The 19,580-nt window shown below is 35.9% G+C and overlaps 1 protein-coding gene across 4 annotated transcripts in view; it reads right to left on the reverse strand.

Moving 5' to 3' along the window:
* LOC142984310 (uncharacterized) overlaps positions 1–19,580 on the reverse strand; it is a 72,683-nt gene that overhangs the window by 3,307 nt on the left and 49,796 nt on the right. For 2 of the 4 annotated variants that reach the window (XR_012960147.1, XR_012960146.1), the window contains exons 3-9: positions 9,328–10,504; positions 4,856–5,033; positions 3,437–3,683; positions 2,693–3,033; positions 1,939–2,144; positions 1,385–1,490; positions 587–656 (exon numbers count right to left, since the gene is read on the reverse strand). Coding sequence is in view for 2 of the 4 variants with exons in the window: in XM_076131829.1 (XP_075987944.1) it covers positions 1,385–1,490; positions 1,939–2,144; positions 2,693–3,033; positions 3,437–3,683; positions 4,856–5,033; positions 9,328–10,504 (2,255 nt within the window). In the remaining 2 variants the exon portion in view is untranslated. The remainder of the gene's footprint in view (positions 1–586; positions 657–1,384; positions 1,491–1,938; positions 2,145–2,692; positions 3,034–3,436; positions 3,684–4,855; positions 5,034–9,327; positions 10,505–19,580) is intronic. The other 2 variants (XM_076131829.1, XM_076131828.1) reach the window with 1 other exon arrangement.

Genomic DNA, 19,580 nt, shown 5'->3' on the forward strand with positions numbered 1-19,580 from the left:
ATTACTATAGTGTTAAGTGTAGGTCACAAACAGTGTAAACTATAAAAACCCTTGTGATCTAAAATAAAGCGTTTTTTTTTTCATGGCAACATCGACAAACTAAAAATTTCATTCTTCTGTGCATTTTGTGAAAATATTTGGGTTAGTTATTAGTTGCTAGCGGTACACCATTTAGAATGTAAAATAGTAGAAATAGGGGATAGATTTAGCCATTAACCACACTTAATAAAGCGTTAATAATAAAAAAATGGCCAAAACAGGACGCTATTTACAACTGCACCTAGAAACCAGAAAGGAAACCTAACGATAAAAAACACGAATTTCAATTTTTATTTACCAATCAGAAAAAAGCAAGTGAAATCTTGATTTTTCATACACAATACATAGATAGATATAAAAAAAGTAAAAATCACAACATCTATATTTAAAAATAATAAATAAAATGAAAAACCAAGACAAAAATGAAACGTGTAAGCATTTGAAGCAAAAATTAAATTAAACCACCAATAGTGCCCAGCAGGATTTGACAGCTTGTCAGTTTGACAGCTGGCTGACGTCACAGCTGTCACTTTGACATTAGACTAACCTTACACATCAAGATGGCGGCTCGAATGTCACTTACACGGAATTGCATGCATTTTGAGTATTGTCACGCTCTAAAATTTACAACAAACGATTTAAAATCTTATATTAAACTTAATGTTATGTAAGTAAATAAAAAGGAAAATGTTAACAAAAGAATATTTACAAATAAAAGGTATATATTTTTACAGGAAATCAAAGTTATATTGATATAATGGCGAACTGAAAATGTAAAACACCTCCACTTAGTAGCTAGTATAATTAAGTTTGTATTAGACATTAGTTCATTTTAGTTGTTTAATGAACATCCATGTTATTTAATAATTAAAGAATTGGTATCAATTAAGGTCTTAAATTCTGAATTACTTATTTGACCAATGGTTTCCTAGAATGTTCCAAATAGGTGAGTTTGCCGATGCCCTTTTGTGATAAGTAGGTACACAAGTTTATTTATTTTTCGCTCTTTATTGATGTAGGTCCTCAACCCGCACTTGGTTAGCGTGGTGGACTAAAGGTCTTACTACTCCCTCATTCACAACACACAACAGTGGGATAATTATGGGTTAAATGTACCTATTAATTCTTAATAGAAACTATTTAAAAGAATCTCTTAACGACTTTACGCAAAAATACATTTTGACTCATAAATCAAAATCGACTTAGTATATAAATACAAAGTTCAGTGTATTTTTTGTTTTTCAAACCTAAATCTTGTTTCATTAGCTTGTGGGTACATCGGCAAACGTATCATTCTATTCATCCTACCATAGACAATACATAGAATAGATGATAGACAGCTCACCTGGCGGTCTTCGAGGGAGTCTTGGTGGTCTTGCCAAGGGCCGCCGCCTTCCTCGGGTCGTATGAAGCCCTACGTTTCCACTTCTCTAACTCTTGCTTCTTTTGTTCTGAAAATATATATTATTTGTTATTAAATGAATACCTTTGTAAACGAAATATACCGATACTTTTTCTGTTAAACTGTCTTTTTAAATGAATAAAAAAGTCTCAATAATATAAGAAACATCTCGAATGAAAAACAAGAGTTGTTTCATTTTACTAATCAAATAACTCAGTATTATATTGTTGGTTGCGCTCTCCAGTCGGTAAACTAAAAGGGGGTTTAACAACCAATTCTGAGTACGGGCATAACATAGATGTGTGGCCACTAAGTGGCATTTAATCTAGGCGTCTTTATGCTTCGAAAGGCACGTAAAAAATCGGTCACCGTTGTTGTCAATTCAGATAAAACAGTTTGCAAGCCACGTATTTTATATGGCATAGTTATTCAATCTTCGGGCGGATTGAACAACTATGCCATATAAAATAAATAAATAACAGTGTTCATAAACTGACCCATTTCATAATGCTGTGCACTACCCTTGCTGACGGGCTTGACATCGCCGAGCACGCCGACGTACGTCTTGCTCGGGTCCCGGCGCAGGAAGTTCTTGGGACTCTGCTCGTTCTTGTACTTGGAGATGTCCAGGTAGCGCGGCTGCACCGGCTGCTTGCGGCTGATTGAGGTCGTCGACGATGACATGGAGTAGTCACCGCTGTACCTGCGTATTAAGATGGTCATTTTTGTGTCAATTCTCATTCTCCTAAGTCTTGATATATCCTTTAATCACGCCTTTAGTCATAATTTAACCTTTGAATCAGTATTAACGGCCAGTTTATTTGTCATAAGTAACAACCAAAATATAGGGGTAACGTAAAAATGTCTGCCAAAATTGGCTTTAGTAGTTACTTTAAATTACTGTGAAGAAACTAGCCGTAAGTCTTTGATCGAAAACACAAAGTAATTTACGTAAGTATACTTACTAGGAGGCAAAAATGTAACAAATTTCATAAGAAACAGGACCCGAGTATTTCAATGTGAAAACGATAGCAAGTATTCCCCAAAACATAAGCGTTAAATTCGAGGAAAACTGAATGCCGCAGGACATTCCAGAAAACTCTAGTCCTATCTCATTTTCAGCAGTAAAACCGAAATTGCATTCATACTGTAGTTTAGGATTCTTTGAAATATGGTGAAAGCTGTTAATAGATCCATGTTTCAAATCCATTTCGAAGTCATTCTAAATCTACGGGAGAAAATAACACTCACCTCTGTTTAGCCTGCACGGGCGCACTCCTCTTCCCTCCCGGATGCCTCATCACAACAGGAGCACTCTCCGTCCCGCTCTCGCCCTCCGTGTCACTAGTCCCCGTCGTCAAAGAATTCTTCTCATGACTAAATATTGAAGAGTTCCTCGGGCTGCTGCCATTTGTCGTAGAATTAGTATCACTATCGAGAATGAAAGTCTTTCGTTTATCTGTGGCGCACTCCTCTCTTGTCTTTGTAAGAAAGTCTATGTTCTCTTTGGTCGGAGTTATGTCGTCTATGATGAATGTTTTACGCTTGTCTATGTCGCTGCGGTGTTTTTTGTCGCGAGTGTGTTGGTTTACCTGTAATACAAACATACAAACATAACATTATGTATGTTATACTCGCAGATGTAGGCTGAGGTGTATGAAATCCACCAATTTCACCATTAATAACCGTAACGCCGCATGTGGCGGATTCGAGTCCCACCCGGGACATTTTTGGGGCCACGAACGGAATCAGAGTTTTGGTCACTGGCCCGAGACTACACAAAGTATCGTAGTATCGAAACTTTGTAAAAATACTAGTATTTTTTCATTCCGGGGCAGCAAAAGTTAACGTGGTCACCTCGTCGCAATAATCGTAGCGTATTTAGAAGTACAAAAGTATGTTTATCAGTTATCTGATTATCACAGTACTCTGTTTAGTATGAAATTGGATGACCATGTGTGAATTGTCCCAAAATATTCAATTCAATAAAGTTACCTGGAAGTTAGTGACGTATTCCCTGGATAGCACCACATCATTGGTCATGGCCTGCCTCCTCAAGTTCTCCCTGTAGTCTTTACCCCTCAGGTCGAGGATATCGGAGTGGGTGGACGTGATCATGGGGTCCACCGGCAGCGTCACCACCTGGTCGTCTTCCGTCTCCTCGGAGGAGTAGTCCAGGGTCTCCAGGTCGGCGATGTTGGTCGTGTGGAAGGATTGAGAGCGGTGGACGGGGGATGAGTGGCTGGAAGACAGAAATTTTTAAAATTAGTTTTGGAAATAAAGTTGAGTAAGTTTTTGGGAAGTATCGATCAACAAATGCATATTTTTTAGATTGCATTAATATTTGCAAAATAGTAACAAATTTATTAAGGACTAGCTGACCCGCGCAACTTCGCTTGCGTAACATAAGAGAGAATGGGTCAAAATTTTCCACGTTTTTGTAACACTTTTTACTGTTACTCTGCTCCTATTGGTCGTAGCGTGATGATATAAAATATGCTTTTTTTCACGAAAAATATTCTCAAAATTATTTATATCTCTTAATATAACGACGTTGCGCTAAGGCATATCCGCCATTTAAACAGTTGCCATGACAACGGAATTTTGTTAATTCAATTGTCATTATAATATTGATTACTCGCGACTTCGTCCCCCACCTGAATTTTCCCGGGAAATGCGTCATTTTCCCGGGGTAAAAAGTAGCCTATGTCCTTTCTCGGATATTAAAATATCTCCATACCAAATTTCATGCAAATTGGTTCAGTAGTTTAGGCGTGATTGAGTAGCAGACAGACAGACAGACAGACAGACAGATTTACTTTCGCATTTATAATATTAGTATGGATTGAGAATGACAAAATGAAGTTGTTTTGTAAGTACAAAAGACGAGATGAATTGTCAAATATTTAAAAAAGAACTTTATAATAACACAGGTTTCTTCTCATGATTATCATTTGCTCAAATCGTGAAAGAAAACATCGTGATGGACACTTGCATGCAATTCCAACAACCCACACTAGGCCAGCGGGGTGGACACTCACCACGAGGAGACTTGCGTAGGACTGGGATAGTAACCGGATAATTTTATTTTTACTAATGTATTGATGTTTGCAGTGATCGCCGAGTGGTTTAAGTTGGCACCTCCAGGTCGCAGGTTCGAATCCGATGCAACACACCAATGACTTCTCGAAGATATGTGTGTATTAGAAATAAATATCACTTGTTCCAACGGTGAAGGAAAACATCGTGAGAAAACCTTGCTTGCCTAAAATTCATTTCTTGAGGTCATGCAAAGTCCCTTGTACTTGGCCAGCGTAGTGGACTCAAGGCTTAACCCCTCCCCCTCGTTTGGGAGGAGACCCTTGCCCAGCAGTGGGACATTAATGGGTTAAATGTAAATATATTTATGTTTACCTTGGCGAGCTAAGATCATCCTTGTTACAATCCTGCCGCTTGGCCATCTGTTGCCGTCTCCTTCCCTCCTGGGCCGCCTTCATCGGGTCGTACGAGGAGCGCTTCTTCCAGTTGGAGAACTCTATCTCTTTGGACGCTAGGGCTGACGATGAACGGTGCTGGCTGGGTTTCTTTGGCCCTGGAGAGAAAATAATTGTTTAGAAATGATTCCGGATTTATTAGTTTAACAAGTAATTAAATAACGGGCTACTAAATGCTAAGATATAAAATTACGAGTAGTCCATTGAAATGTTACATGAGATTTACATTTATTAGAGGACGCAATTTTATTTTTGGAACATGTACGGGGGGTCAATAGAAGCTTAACTTGAAGTTTGTGGGGTCGCCACCCTTGTCCCCCGGCCGCCATCTTGGAAAAGGGGGTGGAAACACTTTTTTCGCTATATCTCGGAAACTATGCGTCTTACAATAAAATTGCAAAAGCATAATTTGTAGCAAATTATTTTGTCTACAAATATTTTTAATAACTTTTTGCCCTAAATTAACAATTAAGGAAGTTATAAGCAAAAAAGTGCAATGTTTTTTATAATTATTTTCTTTATTGCTCTATAACTTTTCATAGCGACAGCCGCGCGGATGGATCTCTGAGGTTAAGCCACGCTTGCCGAGGTTGTTTTGTGGATGGGTGACCATCTTACACACATCGAGTTCCTCCCTGTTTCGGAAGGCACGTTAAATTGTTGGTCCCGGCTGTCATTTTCGAAGATATTTGACAGTCGTTAACAGTACTCAGAAGCTTGAAAGTCTGACAACCAGTCTTAACCAGGGGTATCGTTTTATATCCCAGGTAAATGGGTTGTAGAGGTCAGATAGGCAGTCGCTCCATGTAAAACACTGGTATTGAGCTGCGTCTGGTGAGACTGGAAGCCGACTCTAACATAGTTTGGAAAAAAGGCTAAGCTGATATGAATAAATTAAAAAAAATAACTCAGACCAATCTTGTAGAGTATTTTTCGAGGAAAATTTTGCCTAATATTTTTTTTTAATTTCATTAATTAGAAACTCAGTAACAGCGCTCCGAAATAGACCACATTTGGAAAGAAAATTTTTGTGAAAAAAATTTCACTATTTTGCTTATAACTTCTTTAATTGTTAATTTAGGACAAAAAGTTTTTAGACATATTTGTAAGCAAAATAATTTGCTACAAATTAAGCTTTGACAATTTTATTGTAAGACGCATAGTTTCCGAGATATAGCGAAAAAAGTGTTTCTACCCCCTTTTCCAAGATGGCGGCCGGGGGACAAGGGTGGCGACCCCACAAACTTCAAGTTAAGCTTCTATTGACCTCCCCTACATGTTCCAAAAATAAAATTGCGTCCTCTAAGAAATGCAATATTCGGCCCTCAAATTGTAACATTTCAATGGACTAGAGTTCTTGGTAAGAAGATTGTAACAGAAAAACCTAGGTACGTTTTTATTTCTTTATTTGTTGTATAGATCGTACCAAGTGGCATTCTTTGGTCTCTGCCTACACCTAAGCGAAAAAACCATGATATTATGTATGTATGTATATGTTACTGTAAAAGCCCGAACTGTGGTAAATCCTAAGATTTTCCAGTAAAACCTAAGATTTACCAACTCTCAATGGTAAAAGTCCGAACAAGCCAGAGTTTAAAAACTATGTTACGATATATAAAAAGATCCTTCTTCATAACTATGTTTATAACTATTTCACGGTATAATTATATACTGTGACATTGTTATAAAGAAGGAGTTTTGGGCATAGCGACATGGGTAGGTTAGGTTAGAAGGCTAAGGTGGGAGCGAGCGAAGCGAAGCTCCCACCTTAGCCTTCGTGGTTATTTTTTTTTAACCACCCAGAAGGAGGAGCCCCGCGAAGCGGGGCTCCGGCGACATCTCGATATCATCAAGTGAATATAGGTAAAAGTTCGAAATAAAAGAATTGTTCGGACTTTTACCAATGCGAGTTGGTAAATCTTAGGTTATACCGGAAAATCTTAGGATTTACCAGCGTTCGGGCTTTTACAGTAACATATATAATTTCTGAGTTCATCCATTACAAACAAACAAAAAAAAAACAAATCTAACCTTTTCTATGATAATATTAGTATAGACATAGATTAAGTAGGATTACTAAAGTAATTAATCGCATCAACACATTCAGCCCAAACACCATTTTAAAAAATCAATGAATATAAATGACTAACAATAAAACCATATCGAGCACCATACAAAGCTTGTCATTGCCGGTGTTAATACGATTACACCATCAGTCATGGCCCCCTTATGGGGATTATAGGGCAACACTTAACATTTATGAGATCATTTTATTGCCGTATCTAAAAATTTAACTTTTGCTTTTTAATTGATGTGCTTCTGTAGTTCCGTTTACGTAAAAATGTATTGTTTAGAATGTTTTATTGGCTAATAAAGCGATCTGTGGGTGAAGCAACCGTCGGCGCGGTCATTCTATAGATGGGTGACCGCATAGTGGTATTTGAGCTGGGCGTCTCCGTGCTTCGGAGGGCACGTAAAAAGTCGGTCCCGGTTGTTGTCTACTAAGATAACAGTCGTTAAGCCACGTCAAAGGTAGGTTGACCACTAACCATACGATAAGAAGAAGAATTGGCTAATATAATTTTGTTAGAGCAACTATTTGTGGCTTTTGACGTTGCTATATACATTGTCCTTCCAAAATGAAAACATATTCTTCAATTCAGTCAAATTGGTGATGGAAAGAGCAAGCAGATTATGGTTGTTTGTTAAAGATAACTGAAAAAATGTTAAATAGGGATCCGAACCCCTAACTTGACAATATCAAATTCTTGTAAAAGTTTAGGACATAAAATATAGTTGTTTAAGCCAATTTGTTAGGTAAAACTTTAGTAATAGACGGACGAACGAATGATAAAAAAAATGAATTCTATTTTCAAAAAACTGGTGATAAACTTTCCCTTTTTAATCTTTTTAAATATTTCGCCATTAATAAGCACCATTCAACAATAGGTGTTAGACAAATAAAATATTAATCTATGACATAACCTAAATCTAACCAAAAACTAATACAGTAACTGTCAGTCAAGTCGCAATTTGGCGGCAAATTGCATTCCAACATGGCCGCCGGTGTTGCAAGCGTGACGAATTATTAAACGGCTGCCTCAAGGATAACTCGATTCTATATTAGCCACGGCGTGTGTTCAATAGAAATTATCAATTGTATTGTTACTTGTGAAATTCTTGAATCAATGGAGGCAACCTCCTTTTCCCTTCCGTTATTTTTATAAGGAAATAAGACCTTAGATATTTGTGTAAGATTAGGTCATCAAAAACAAAATCTTGAATAATATGGAAACGAAACTATTCTATCCATAGAGTAAATTATTCAATATTTGCGTCCTACATAAAAGAATAATTTCTAGACTTACTTTTTACTTTGTGCATTTTTAACCCCTTAAAAGTAGACCACTGTGGGATAACGAAAAGCCCCATGTAATAATAGAGAACAAGCTACTATGTATTTGCTTTATTAACATCCATACATAACTTCATCCACGCCTTTCCCATACGAAGAGACCAAATAACGCCAGATAGTACGGACCTTACAAACTTCCCTTGTCTCATGCACGTCCATACATCTTTTCTTCATGAAATCCCAATAATAATACTATTAAATGGAACTCTTGAACGCCTACCTCTTAGACAACTAAGGCATCTTTTTATCCAATAATTCACTATTTTTATCCTAAGTTAAACATTCTGCTAACTAGTTTTAAAACTTTAATTCAAAATGGCGATCAGTTCTAGTTTAGCTCTTAGTTTAGAAGCAATAAATAAAACTGTTTAAGGTCAGTTAAACGATGTGCGACAAAAACATTGCCAATTAATTAATCCTTTCACCAATGTTTTAATCTATTGATCGAGATAATGTATTTTTTATTATGTAATGAACTGTTGCATATTAAAAAGTTATGCATTTGGATTGAGGCAAATAACAAAACGATTTGTCGTGCATATTGGTGTTTCTTTTTTAACAAGATATGAATAGGTCTGACTAATGGGTAATAAGATGGCATTTCTGCATCTTTATTATAGGTTTCCGAGAAAGGCTATAATTATATTTGGATACATTTTTCTTAGTTAAGTAAGTATGGAATTTCTTTTGGAAAAAGTTGATTCTTAAGGCAAAGAATCCAATTTGAAATCGAAAATCAGAAGAATCCTTTAGGCCATGTTTGCCAATAGTAATGTTAATAAACTAAGCAAATAGCATCGATATACTTGAAATATATAAGTAATCTGGGTAATTTTACAGAAAAAACTACGGCTTGACAGGTTACAAAAAAATAAATCGACACCTGAAGAAATCAAAGCGAAAACCTATTTTTTACAGCTATCCACAATATTGCCACACCAATCATTGTTAACGTACAAACAAAAAATGATACCAACCTTTATCTAGGTGTTTAGGCTGACTGACTTCTCTCGTCGAAGACCTAGATTTCGTCAACCGACTTAAAGTCGTTGGCCGGGGCTCCGCTGACCTCCTACTTTGATGATTCGTGGGCTTAGACCTCTCTTCCCTCACAATCGGCTGCTCAGGCACTCTAGGACTCAGCCTCTCCTTATTCGTCACTCTGACCGAATTTCTAACCAACCCTGGGCCAAATTTCCTTTGCATCTCAGGTGTGTTCGGACATCTAGGCGAATTAGCCGGCGCTATAGACTTCAAATCGGGCGAATCTATCCTTCCTCGATTAATAATCTGTCTTTTGTATCTAAAATCTTGCGATTTGTCGTAAGACCCGTTGTCAGATTCATCGGAATAATCCTTGTATTCCTCAGAATGGCCGCTCGAACGCCTCGACGTTATCCTCGGGTCTATATAATTGTTGTTCTTATTAACAGTGTTGAAAGAACTCGATCTTTTAATCGATGATCCAAAACCGATGTTACTCGATTTAAACTTAATACTATCACTAGAAACTCTCTGGTGAACTTTCTTATCTCCAAGACAACGCGTTGGATCGATTCTTGGGTATTTCGATTCAATCGCGTTGTTTTTCAGCACATTCTTGAGACAGACTGTAGGGTTCGCGTTGCTAACGTCACTCAGTTCCATATTTCGGCCGTCGATAGACCTGTTCCTGGAGTGAGACTTTCTATGTGGTGATAGAATAGCTTCTACATCGTACTGAGGTCTATTAGACAGTGTTTTATCATCAGAACTATTGCTTAGTAACCCTTTATCTGAAGAAGGACTGTTCATATTCGAGTCATGCCGTCTATCAGTGTCTAAAGACCTGGACGCGGAATTGAGTAGTATTTTCGTACTTTCTGGGACTTTGGAAGAGCCAGTGATGACGTAATGGCCGGGACTTCTTAAAGGACTGCTGTCGGTCGAGTGGTCTTTTCTTCTGAGACGATAATTGAGTGAGTTTGAGCGACTGAGCTGTGAGATCGGGAGGCGGGAGATGGCTGTCTTCTCGCTGATGAGACTGGACGTGAGCTGGGAAGGAATGCTGCTGAAGTTGTTCGTTCTAGAAGACTGCAGTTTCGCTTGCAGGTTCGTGATAGCGTTTTGAGTTTTCAGAAGGTAGGATTCTGTGTCTTGTGCGGGGATGAGGTCCTGTAACAAATGAAAGATCATGTTAATTTGTTGATTTGAACATAAAAATTGAGTAAACCCTAAACAATACATATTACGAATGATGAATCATAACAATAATAAATAAGTTAACTTATAAATATGTTATACCAAATAGTTCGTTTTCGCATTATCATTTTGCGTATTTTAAGCAAATTAAGGTTTGTTTGTTTCGGTTAATCTGTCAAACGGCTAGACCTATTTTATCAAGAGTTTAAATAGTACTTCGGCATAATATAAGTAAGATAATAAGTTATTTATATAGTTTTTTTTATCAAAATAAGATTTTTTTTGAGTTGCGGGACAGCTAGTACTATATCCTTGAACCAAAATCAGCTTGATTAATTTAATAGTAATTAATTAACTAACTAATTCAAAAGTCGTGTTTTCAACATAAACAAGATAACTAATTAACAGGTTATTCTCAACACCGGTAATGGTTGATTATAAAACCTTAATTAATACATATTGTTATATACGACCGTGAAAACACCCACGTTACATTCCATACAAGTTACATTCATATAATGTTGCTACATGTCATAATATGACACATGTCACTTGAAAGGCCAAAAGCACTCGTGCTTAAATTGTTTATTATTCTCAAGTCCCAATTTCCTTAAAATAAGCCAGAAAATCCCGGTTACTTTTAATTCTAGTCTCATATTTAGGTTTCTTTGACTTACAAGCTTCAAAAAACAAATAAAATATTTTGGAAATATTTGAGCTGAACGTCTCCGTGCTTCGGAAGGCATGTAAAAAGTCCCAGTTGCGCTCACCAGTCGGTAAATGATCTTAAAGTTAAGTAAACCTTGGCGTGGTCATTCCATAGATGGGTGATCGCATAGTGGTATTTGAACTGAGCTTCTCCGTGCTTCGGAGGGCATATAAAAAGACCCGGTTGTCGTCAAATAAGATAACAGTTGTTAAGCCATGTTAATGGCATGTCGGGTGGCTAGAACAACTTTGACACTAGGTTGACCACTAACCATACGATATAATAAAATGAATATTATTTACTCCCGGTTACTGAGTACATTTAGCGGCAGATTATCTGTTGAATAGCGTTTTTTTATATGAGTTTCAACGCTATTGAATAGATAAACTACCGCTAAATGTACCTCAGAAACCGGGGGTTAGTAATATAAACTAAACAGTATTATAACTTAGTTGGCAGGTAAATGTCAAAGCGGCATGCGGTTGTATTAAGTGGTTTTGTATCGATTAAACGTCGCCATTGTAAATGTTCAGTGTTGTTTGTATGCAACATTCTGCACTAGAAGATATCGTATTTACGTTATTTCAATGTTTATGATGAGTTTATGTCATTCTATCCGACTTGATACGTTTTTGGAGAAAGAAAACTAACAATAATACTATTTTGAAGGCAAAGATCAATAGATACTTAAGTCACAAAAATTTTAAATTTTATTTTATAAACAAGTTAGTCTTGTAATCTGCAGTAATATCGAAGAGAGAACCCGAGTTACGGCCGGATTCCTAACTTCTGGATATCTAAAGTATTGGTTAGCTCAAAGCTAAGATAGACAGACACTTATCCTTAATTCGCATATTATTATTTTAATTTATTCCTTCAATGGTCAGGTGCGTAGTACTCGTAACTGGCGGTCCTGTATGACAAGATGTATGGATGTGAATAAAGCAAGGGAAATTTGTAGGGATTGGCAAGTGGCAAGACTGGTAGCCTACCCCTATGGAAAAAGGCGAGATTTTATGTATGCTTGATTACTTGTACTTCTTGTTATTTTAGTTTCATCACAGTAGGTACCTATTTTTCAAATGATCTAACTAACAAAATCTTTTATTACCTAATAGAAAGCCTAAACAATTATTTAATAGTCCATTACGAGACAATATGTAAAAAACAATAAAAAAAAACAAACAATGCTACACATACGTTCCATGTATTTAAATCCTTGTCAAGATATTTAACTTAAATAATAGTTGTTTAAACAATAGACGTGTTTGAAATTCTCTAGTCTATTGTTCAAAATGGCCGACAGTTATCTCAATATTATGTATTGTAGTTTAAATTCTAGTGAAAATGTTATGATGTGTGATTAAAACTGTTATTATTATAATTAAAGATGACTTCCGATTGACAAACATATACAAATCATAGACATTTATTGCTTACATCCAAGATTGCGATGATTTGTGTTCACATTTTTGTTTTTTTTTGCCATTCAAATATGGCGTCTTAGCTACAACAATATCTACTAGGTACTTTCTGCGTATCACATACATTTAAAACACCATGCCCGTTATATCCCAAGGTGTAGGCAAAGATGTTTAAGGTACACCCTCGGTTCTCTATTTATAATGTCCCCATGTACCATGATATGTTAACAATCTAGTAAAACTAACTAAACTTAATAAATACCAACAATACTTCGCCCGGAATTGAAGTCGAGACCTCGAGATCATCAGTCTTATACTCTTACGCCCAGAGATTTTTTTGTAATAATATTTGTTCGGAACATGTAGTAATAGGACTTCATTGTATCATGACACCATTACACTTTTATAGTTGAAATAAAACGCCAATCTATAAATATTCCATTCCTTTTCAATTGCTGCGAAATGTAGCGAGCCAAAAATAAAGTTTTCTACTCGACATTCATTTCCGAACAACCATTTGGCCTAACATTTTGGCAGAAAACACGTTCCGTTTCACGTATTGAGAATCCTGCAATGCGATAGTTACGTCAGATACTGAATTTGCGGCCATATTCCCGCGTTTTTACTGTGACCCAAATAAGTGAGGTTATTTTAAGGTAGGTCGTGACATTCTTAAAGAGCTCGTGTTACAACGAATTAGATCAAAACGATGAATTAATTCAGAGAATCTTGCGTTTAAATCGCGGGTTAAAATTAAATCCGACTCGCGGGAGTACTTTGCTTCTAATCTGTGGATTATTCCAACTAGTTCAACTTTAAATTGAAAATAATTAATGAATTATGTAAATATAATTTGGCAAAAACCTTTATAGAGATTAAGGAAAGACCCTAACAAATACACAACGACAGATTTTAGACAAACTTTCGCATTTATAATATGATTCTAAGCTAAGTTTAATAAAAAAAGATTCTCGAGGTTAACTATAAAAAGAAAGGATTAATAATAAACACAGTATATATGATTAAAATTAAATGTCAAAATTGCACTCATAGATAACATTACCCGAAGATATAGAAGCTTATGTAAGCTTTTAAACTTACATGTCTTCGCAAATAGCAACAATAATTCAAAAATATATTCAGTTACTATACACTACGTTTATATTTGTTTATTTATTCTAAACAGCGAAGTTCTGAGTCAGTGTACACTGAACAGACGGACAGGCGGAACACATGACTATAACCAGAGCTAACGAATTAGGCCTCCGTTCATAATCCGATACAAATTATTAGACGCTTCTGATAAATTCAGTTCGATGTATATAAGTCATGATTTTGATATCTTCGAGCATTCATTATAATAAATTTAACCCATTTTTGTCCCACTGGGCTAGGGTCTCCTCCTATAATAAGGAAGGGGTTAGGCCTTGAGTCCACCATGCTGGCCAATTGCGGGTTGAAGACTTTGCATACCTTCAAGAACTGTTCTAGAGAACTCTCAGGCATGCAAGGTTGCATCAAGATGTTTTCCTTCACCGTTAGAGCAAGTGATAATTATTTCTAATACACAACTTCGAAAAGTCATTGGTGTGTTGCTTCGGGTTCGTACCTGCAACCACTTGTTTAGGAGGTGCCAACTTATACCACTCGGCTATCACTGCTCTATTATTTAATGTATCCATTATAATGAGTGAAGGAAAACATAGTGATGAAACCTTGCATGCCTAAAATTTGTTTAATACATTTATTGAGGGCATGCAAAGTCCCCAACCCGCACTTGGTCAGCGTGGTGGACTCAAGGCAAAATCCCAGTAGTGGGACAGTTATGGGTTAAAAAAATATATCAACAAATAATTTAAATAAGCGTTCAATACTCTAAATTCCATAACAGAACTATTATAATAGTAGTGAATAAAATGAAACACACATAAAAGAGAAAGTGATTACGTGTCGGAATGCGACGACTAAACACAATTGTGAAATATTTGTATCGATGATATCGTAACACAGATTATAAAAGCGCTAAAATAATAAACTAACTGCCTCTATGGTTCAGGTAGTACTGTATACAACTGCTGATCATGAGGCCTCGAGTTCCATTCCCGAGTCAGAGAAAGTGCAATTTTTTTTTTCTCTATTTTATTGAAGTTTGATAACGTGCACGGTATATGGCAATAGGTTCGCCACATATCACAAGAAACTATTATTGCAAATCTCATATTATTATCATCATCTCCGCCTATAAGTATTTATATGCAATAGTCTGACAACCTGGTAGAGAGCCACAGCATGCAGGGTATATGTAGATTATAATAACGAAATTGTGGATATTGAAAAAATATGTAACTCCTCTAATCTATGCTTCAGACAGCCGATAACTTTGCATACAAGACTCTCTACTAAATTGTTGAACTACAAGATTTCCTGTTTGCAGTGTGGGAGCTTAAATAAATAGATTTACTTCAGTCATTCTAGTTGTTATATAAGACTAGCTGACCCGCGCAACTTCCCTTGCGTCACCTAAGATAATGGGTCAAAATTTTCCCCGTTTTTGTAACGTTTTTCGTTGCTGCTCCGCTCCTAACGACCGTAGCGTGATGTTATATAGCCTATGTCCTTTCTCGGGTATCAAACTATCTCCATACCAAATTTCATGCAAATTGGTTCAGTAGTTTAGGCGTGATTGAGTAGCAGACAGACAGACAGACAGACAGAGTTACTTTCGCATTTATAATATTAGTATGGATGAATATGAATACTTAGATACTTAAGAACAAAGTGCTTAAGTTCTTTTAGTTATCATAAAAAACAAGTTTTATGAGTTTGTTTTTATTGTTGTGAGGAAAACATGTCATCCGTTTATGTACATACATGCCTATTATTGTCTTTATTTATAGACATATGATATAGTTATAATTCATTACTTTTAACCACAAAATAAAATATTAACTTATTTTAATTTCCTCTATACCTAGGGTATAGCCTACCTTATCGCAAAAACAAAAATAATAATCCACTACCTGTTCCTTACAAAAATATTTTTTCATAATCAGTTGCGCCCCCCGGTTGGTAAACGATCTGTGGGTTAACCAAACTTTGTTGCGTGGTCATTCTGTGGATGGGTGACCGCATAGTGGTATTTGAAAGGCTGAAGTTGCTCCACAAATCGTTGTTTCGGATCTAGTTGTATTTTGTCTCCGTAGTTTGTATGTTTGTAAAAGCCCCCGCAACACAAAACCAAACATAGTGCGAGAGTTGACTAAAAAAACTATTATTAAGCAGTTTAGCCGTGAAAGCATAACAAACCTACATACTTTCGCACTTATAATATTAGTAGATCTAATGGTACAAATAAACGTATATAACACCAAAACGCAGTAGTCATAAGGTCATTTACCAGTAAGCTCTATTAGAAAGTGACATTACATATAACATCGTAATATTCCTCTATTGTGAAACTAATCCGTTTCGAATCACCGTGAAACACCTGTCTCATCATAGCAATACATTGACGACTAGACAGCATAGAGCAATATATTGCCGAATATCGGGCAACAGTCTCTCTCTGAATTATTAGCATTTTTAATATGTATTCTTATATTATTACTACTCTTATATCATTAGCCTGAAATAAATAAATATTATTGGAAAAGTCACAGGTCATTTGATTCCAAACTAAGCAGAGCCTGTACCATGGTAACCAAATAACTAATAAACATTCTAAAAGACTGCCTCTGTGGCGCAGTGGTTTAGGTCGCCACGCCTAAATCGTGGGGAGGTCGTGGGTTCGATTCCCACACGGAACAATTATTTGTGCGATCCACAAAAAACTGTCTAAATACATTCAAAAGATTAGATTGATTGTAAAATTAGTGACTGTTTATCAAATATCAAAAACATATTTTAGTTTAGAAATACAATATAGTGACGTCACAAGTTCGTATTCTTGTTGGAATTGAGTGCCTAATTTAATGGTCTAACCCGTAATAGCATTCATTTCAAAATAGTTAACCAGGTTTACAAAGGGTTAATGAAAAAAATTTACATAGCATGAACATTTTGGATGAACCATTTATGAGTACAAGTTGAATAAGTTTTTTTTTAACGTAAGGACGCAATAACAAAGACAAAAGGCGAGCTACAAATTTTGGCATGTCCATTTCCAATTTAAAATGGAAGGCGACAAGTTGTTTGGCGATTAGTCCTTATGTCGTAAATGTATGGTGTGGAAGCGTTATCTTAGAATATTATGACACAGTTAGTGGGTATCACAAGGTTGAGTGAAAGTGACGGTCATTGTCATACTGAACTAGACGGATTTATATGTTAGACCTAGTTTATGTTCAGATGCAAACGTGAATAAGTTATTGCTTAGTTAATTAATAAGATTCCATACCCGATGAGGAACCGTATTATAAAGACTTCGCTGTCTGTCTGTCACCAGAATGTGAATCTTAAACCGTGATAGTTAGACAGTTGACATATTGTTGTTGTTGCTTCAACAAATACAAAAACAAGAATAAAAAGAAACAGTGTACGATAATCCATTTGTAGAAATAAATACAAAAGTGGGCTCATATACAACAAACGAGTGTTTTTATTGTTAAGCCATAGAGCGTTTTATGTAGTTTATAAAAGAAATATGACGATATTCGACAATCTGTATAGGTACATAGCATTTCAAAAATCAGTCATAACCATAAATAAAAATAATATTTAAATATAAATAAAACAGTTAAAACACGTAATTATAACTAATTTAAAGATTTCAGATAGCATCTCATAAGATACAAGTTTAAACAGTTATTATCTTTTCGTTGTTTGTTACATGTAATATAATGTTGTATTTACAACTGCGAAATAGAATGTGCAAACAAGTAAGCTAATTATATTCAAATTAACTTAACAAAATAAAATCAATATTCCACCATGTAAAGTTTTACAAATAAAGCCATGACAACAATATGATGTCATGATTGACTCAACTCTGACTCAGTGATTGCCAAAAATGGCTGACCGCTGAGAATCTCCTCCCGCGATACTTTTGAACTTGGCCTTCAATTTTATTATGGTTTTAAAGCCTTATTCTTTTGTATGGTGGGTTGAAAACAAGATAAATATTAGGTCGGGGAAAAAGTCTTTTCGCATTATAGTATGTATGAACTTGTAAAAAAATCTCTTTGGCTTCAAGAATCACAAATGAGTACACGGTTCATTAGGTTTCTTTCAGTGAGCTCGTGAGGTACCCAAATATCGAGCTTTTTTGTGTAGAGAAGATTTTATTACAAGTTCATACATACTATAATGCGAAAAGACTTTTTCCCCGACCTAATATTTTAAAACTATTATTATACCATTATAATGTACTAGTTTCCTTAGTAGATATGATTTATGAGACACACTGGTTAATCGTAATCTTAGAAACTAAATGTGAAACAAATTTTACAAAATCATCCCAGAGTAATACAACTTTACCGTTAACTATGAAAAAATCACGGGGAATTCTATCATTCGACTAGCTGACCCGCACAACTTCGCTTGCGTCACATAAGAGAGAATGCGTCATAATTTTCCCCGTTTTTGTAACATTTCTCGTTGCTACTCCGCTCCTATTGGTCGTAGCGTGATGATATATAGCCTTTAGCCTTCCTCAATAAATAGGCTATCTAACACTGAAATAATTTTTCAAATCGGATCAGTAGTTCCTGAGATTAGCGCGTTCAAACAAACAAACAAACTCTTCAGCTTTATAATATTAGTATAGATTGAATCTTATTTATTAAAGTGTCTTTAGAAAGTGCTTTTAAATAAATATTAAAGTAAAGAAACAAGTTTTTATAAATGGATGTATTTATCTATTTTGGTAGTATAACGTATTAGTGAATTCTCTACATTTGGTATTCAAACAGTTAGTTCGTTAGAAATGTGCTATACCGTTCACATTTGCGAATAATAATGTTCTGTTTGTGTTCAAAATAAAAGTATCTCTCGGCTTTGTAAGCCATTTAATAGGCCTTCGCGCGGTTTGAACAATTTTGACACTTGACCAGTATAGTTCGACAACTAAGTAGAGTTTTTGCATGCTCGGTTTATCCAGATTATAATTCTGTGTATTTGGAAAAATAAAATAGCTGTATTAAACAGACAACTGACGGTGCAGCTGCATAAGTCAGCGGGTCACTGATGTTTTAAGTTCTCAATTTTGTATACCGCCGCCAAGCCTTGCACATAAGGCACTTTACTTAGTTGTTAGGGCCATGTTAGGAGCTAAAAATTGTTTAGTATCAATTAAATCTTGTGGTTAAGGTGGTCGCCACGCCACTACCAGTGCGTCGATACGTCGTAAGTTGGATTCCCACACGGTGCAAACATTTGTGTTACCAAATAGTCGTTCCGCGTCTGGTTATACTTTGCATCCGTTGTTTGTATGTATGATTGAGAGTCGAAATCCCATAAAAAAATAACTCCGTGTCGACATCTGCGATATATTTTATCAGAAATTCTAAGTCTAGAATATAGCATGAAACATTCTAAAGACCCTTGCGCCATTGCGCAGCGCGTTAGTTTCTTTATATCACACAAATAAACAAGAGAAAAAACGAAAATAAAATTCAAATCAGGTTAAAAATTAAGGTCAATGTTTGTAATAGACAAAACAATGTAATAATAAAAGTGTTATATTGTTTTAGGCACAAAGGGTACAATGTGCGGATATGACGTCACCGGCAGGTGCATGGTATATTAGACTGCCCTACACCACAATACTTGTGGTATAAGTTGAAAAAAATTAGCGATTTACGCGGTTGTCCAACAACTTAGTAAAGCGGCTTGGCATGCTTGATTTATCTAGATGATAATTAATAATTCTACCCCTGTGGCGCGGTCGGTAGTGTTGCGACTGTTGCGCAAGAGATCT

This window comes from Anticarsia gemmatalis, chromosome 26, assembly GCF_050436995.1.
Source record: "Anticarsia gemmatalis isolate Benzon Research Colony breed Stoneville strain chromosome 26, ilAntGemm2 primary, whole genome shotgun sequence".
NCBI lineage: Eukaryota > Metazoa > Arthropoda > Insecta > Lepidoptera > Erebidae > Anticarsia > Anticarsia gemmatalis.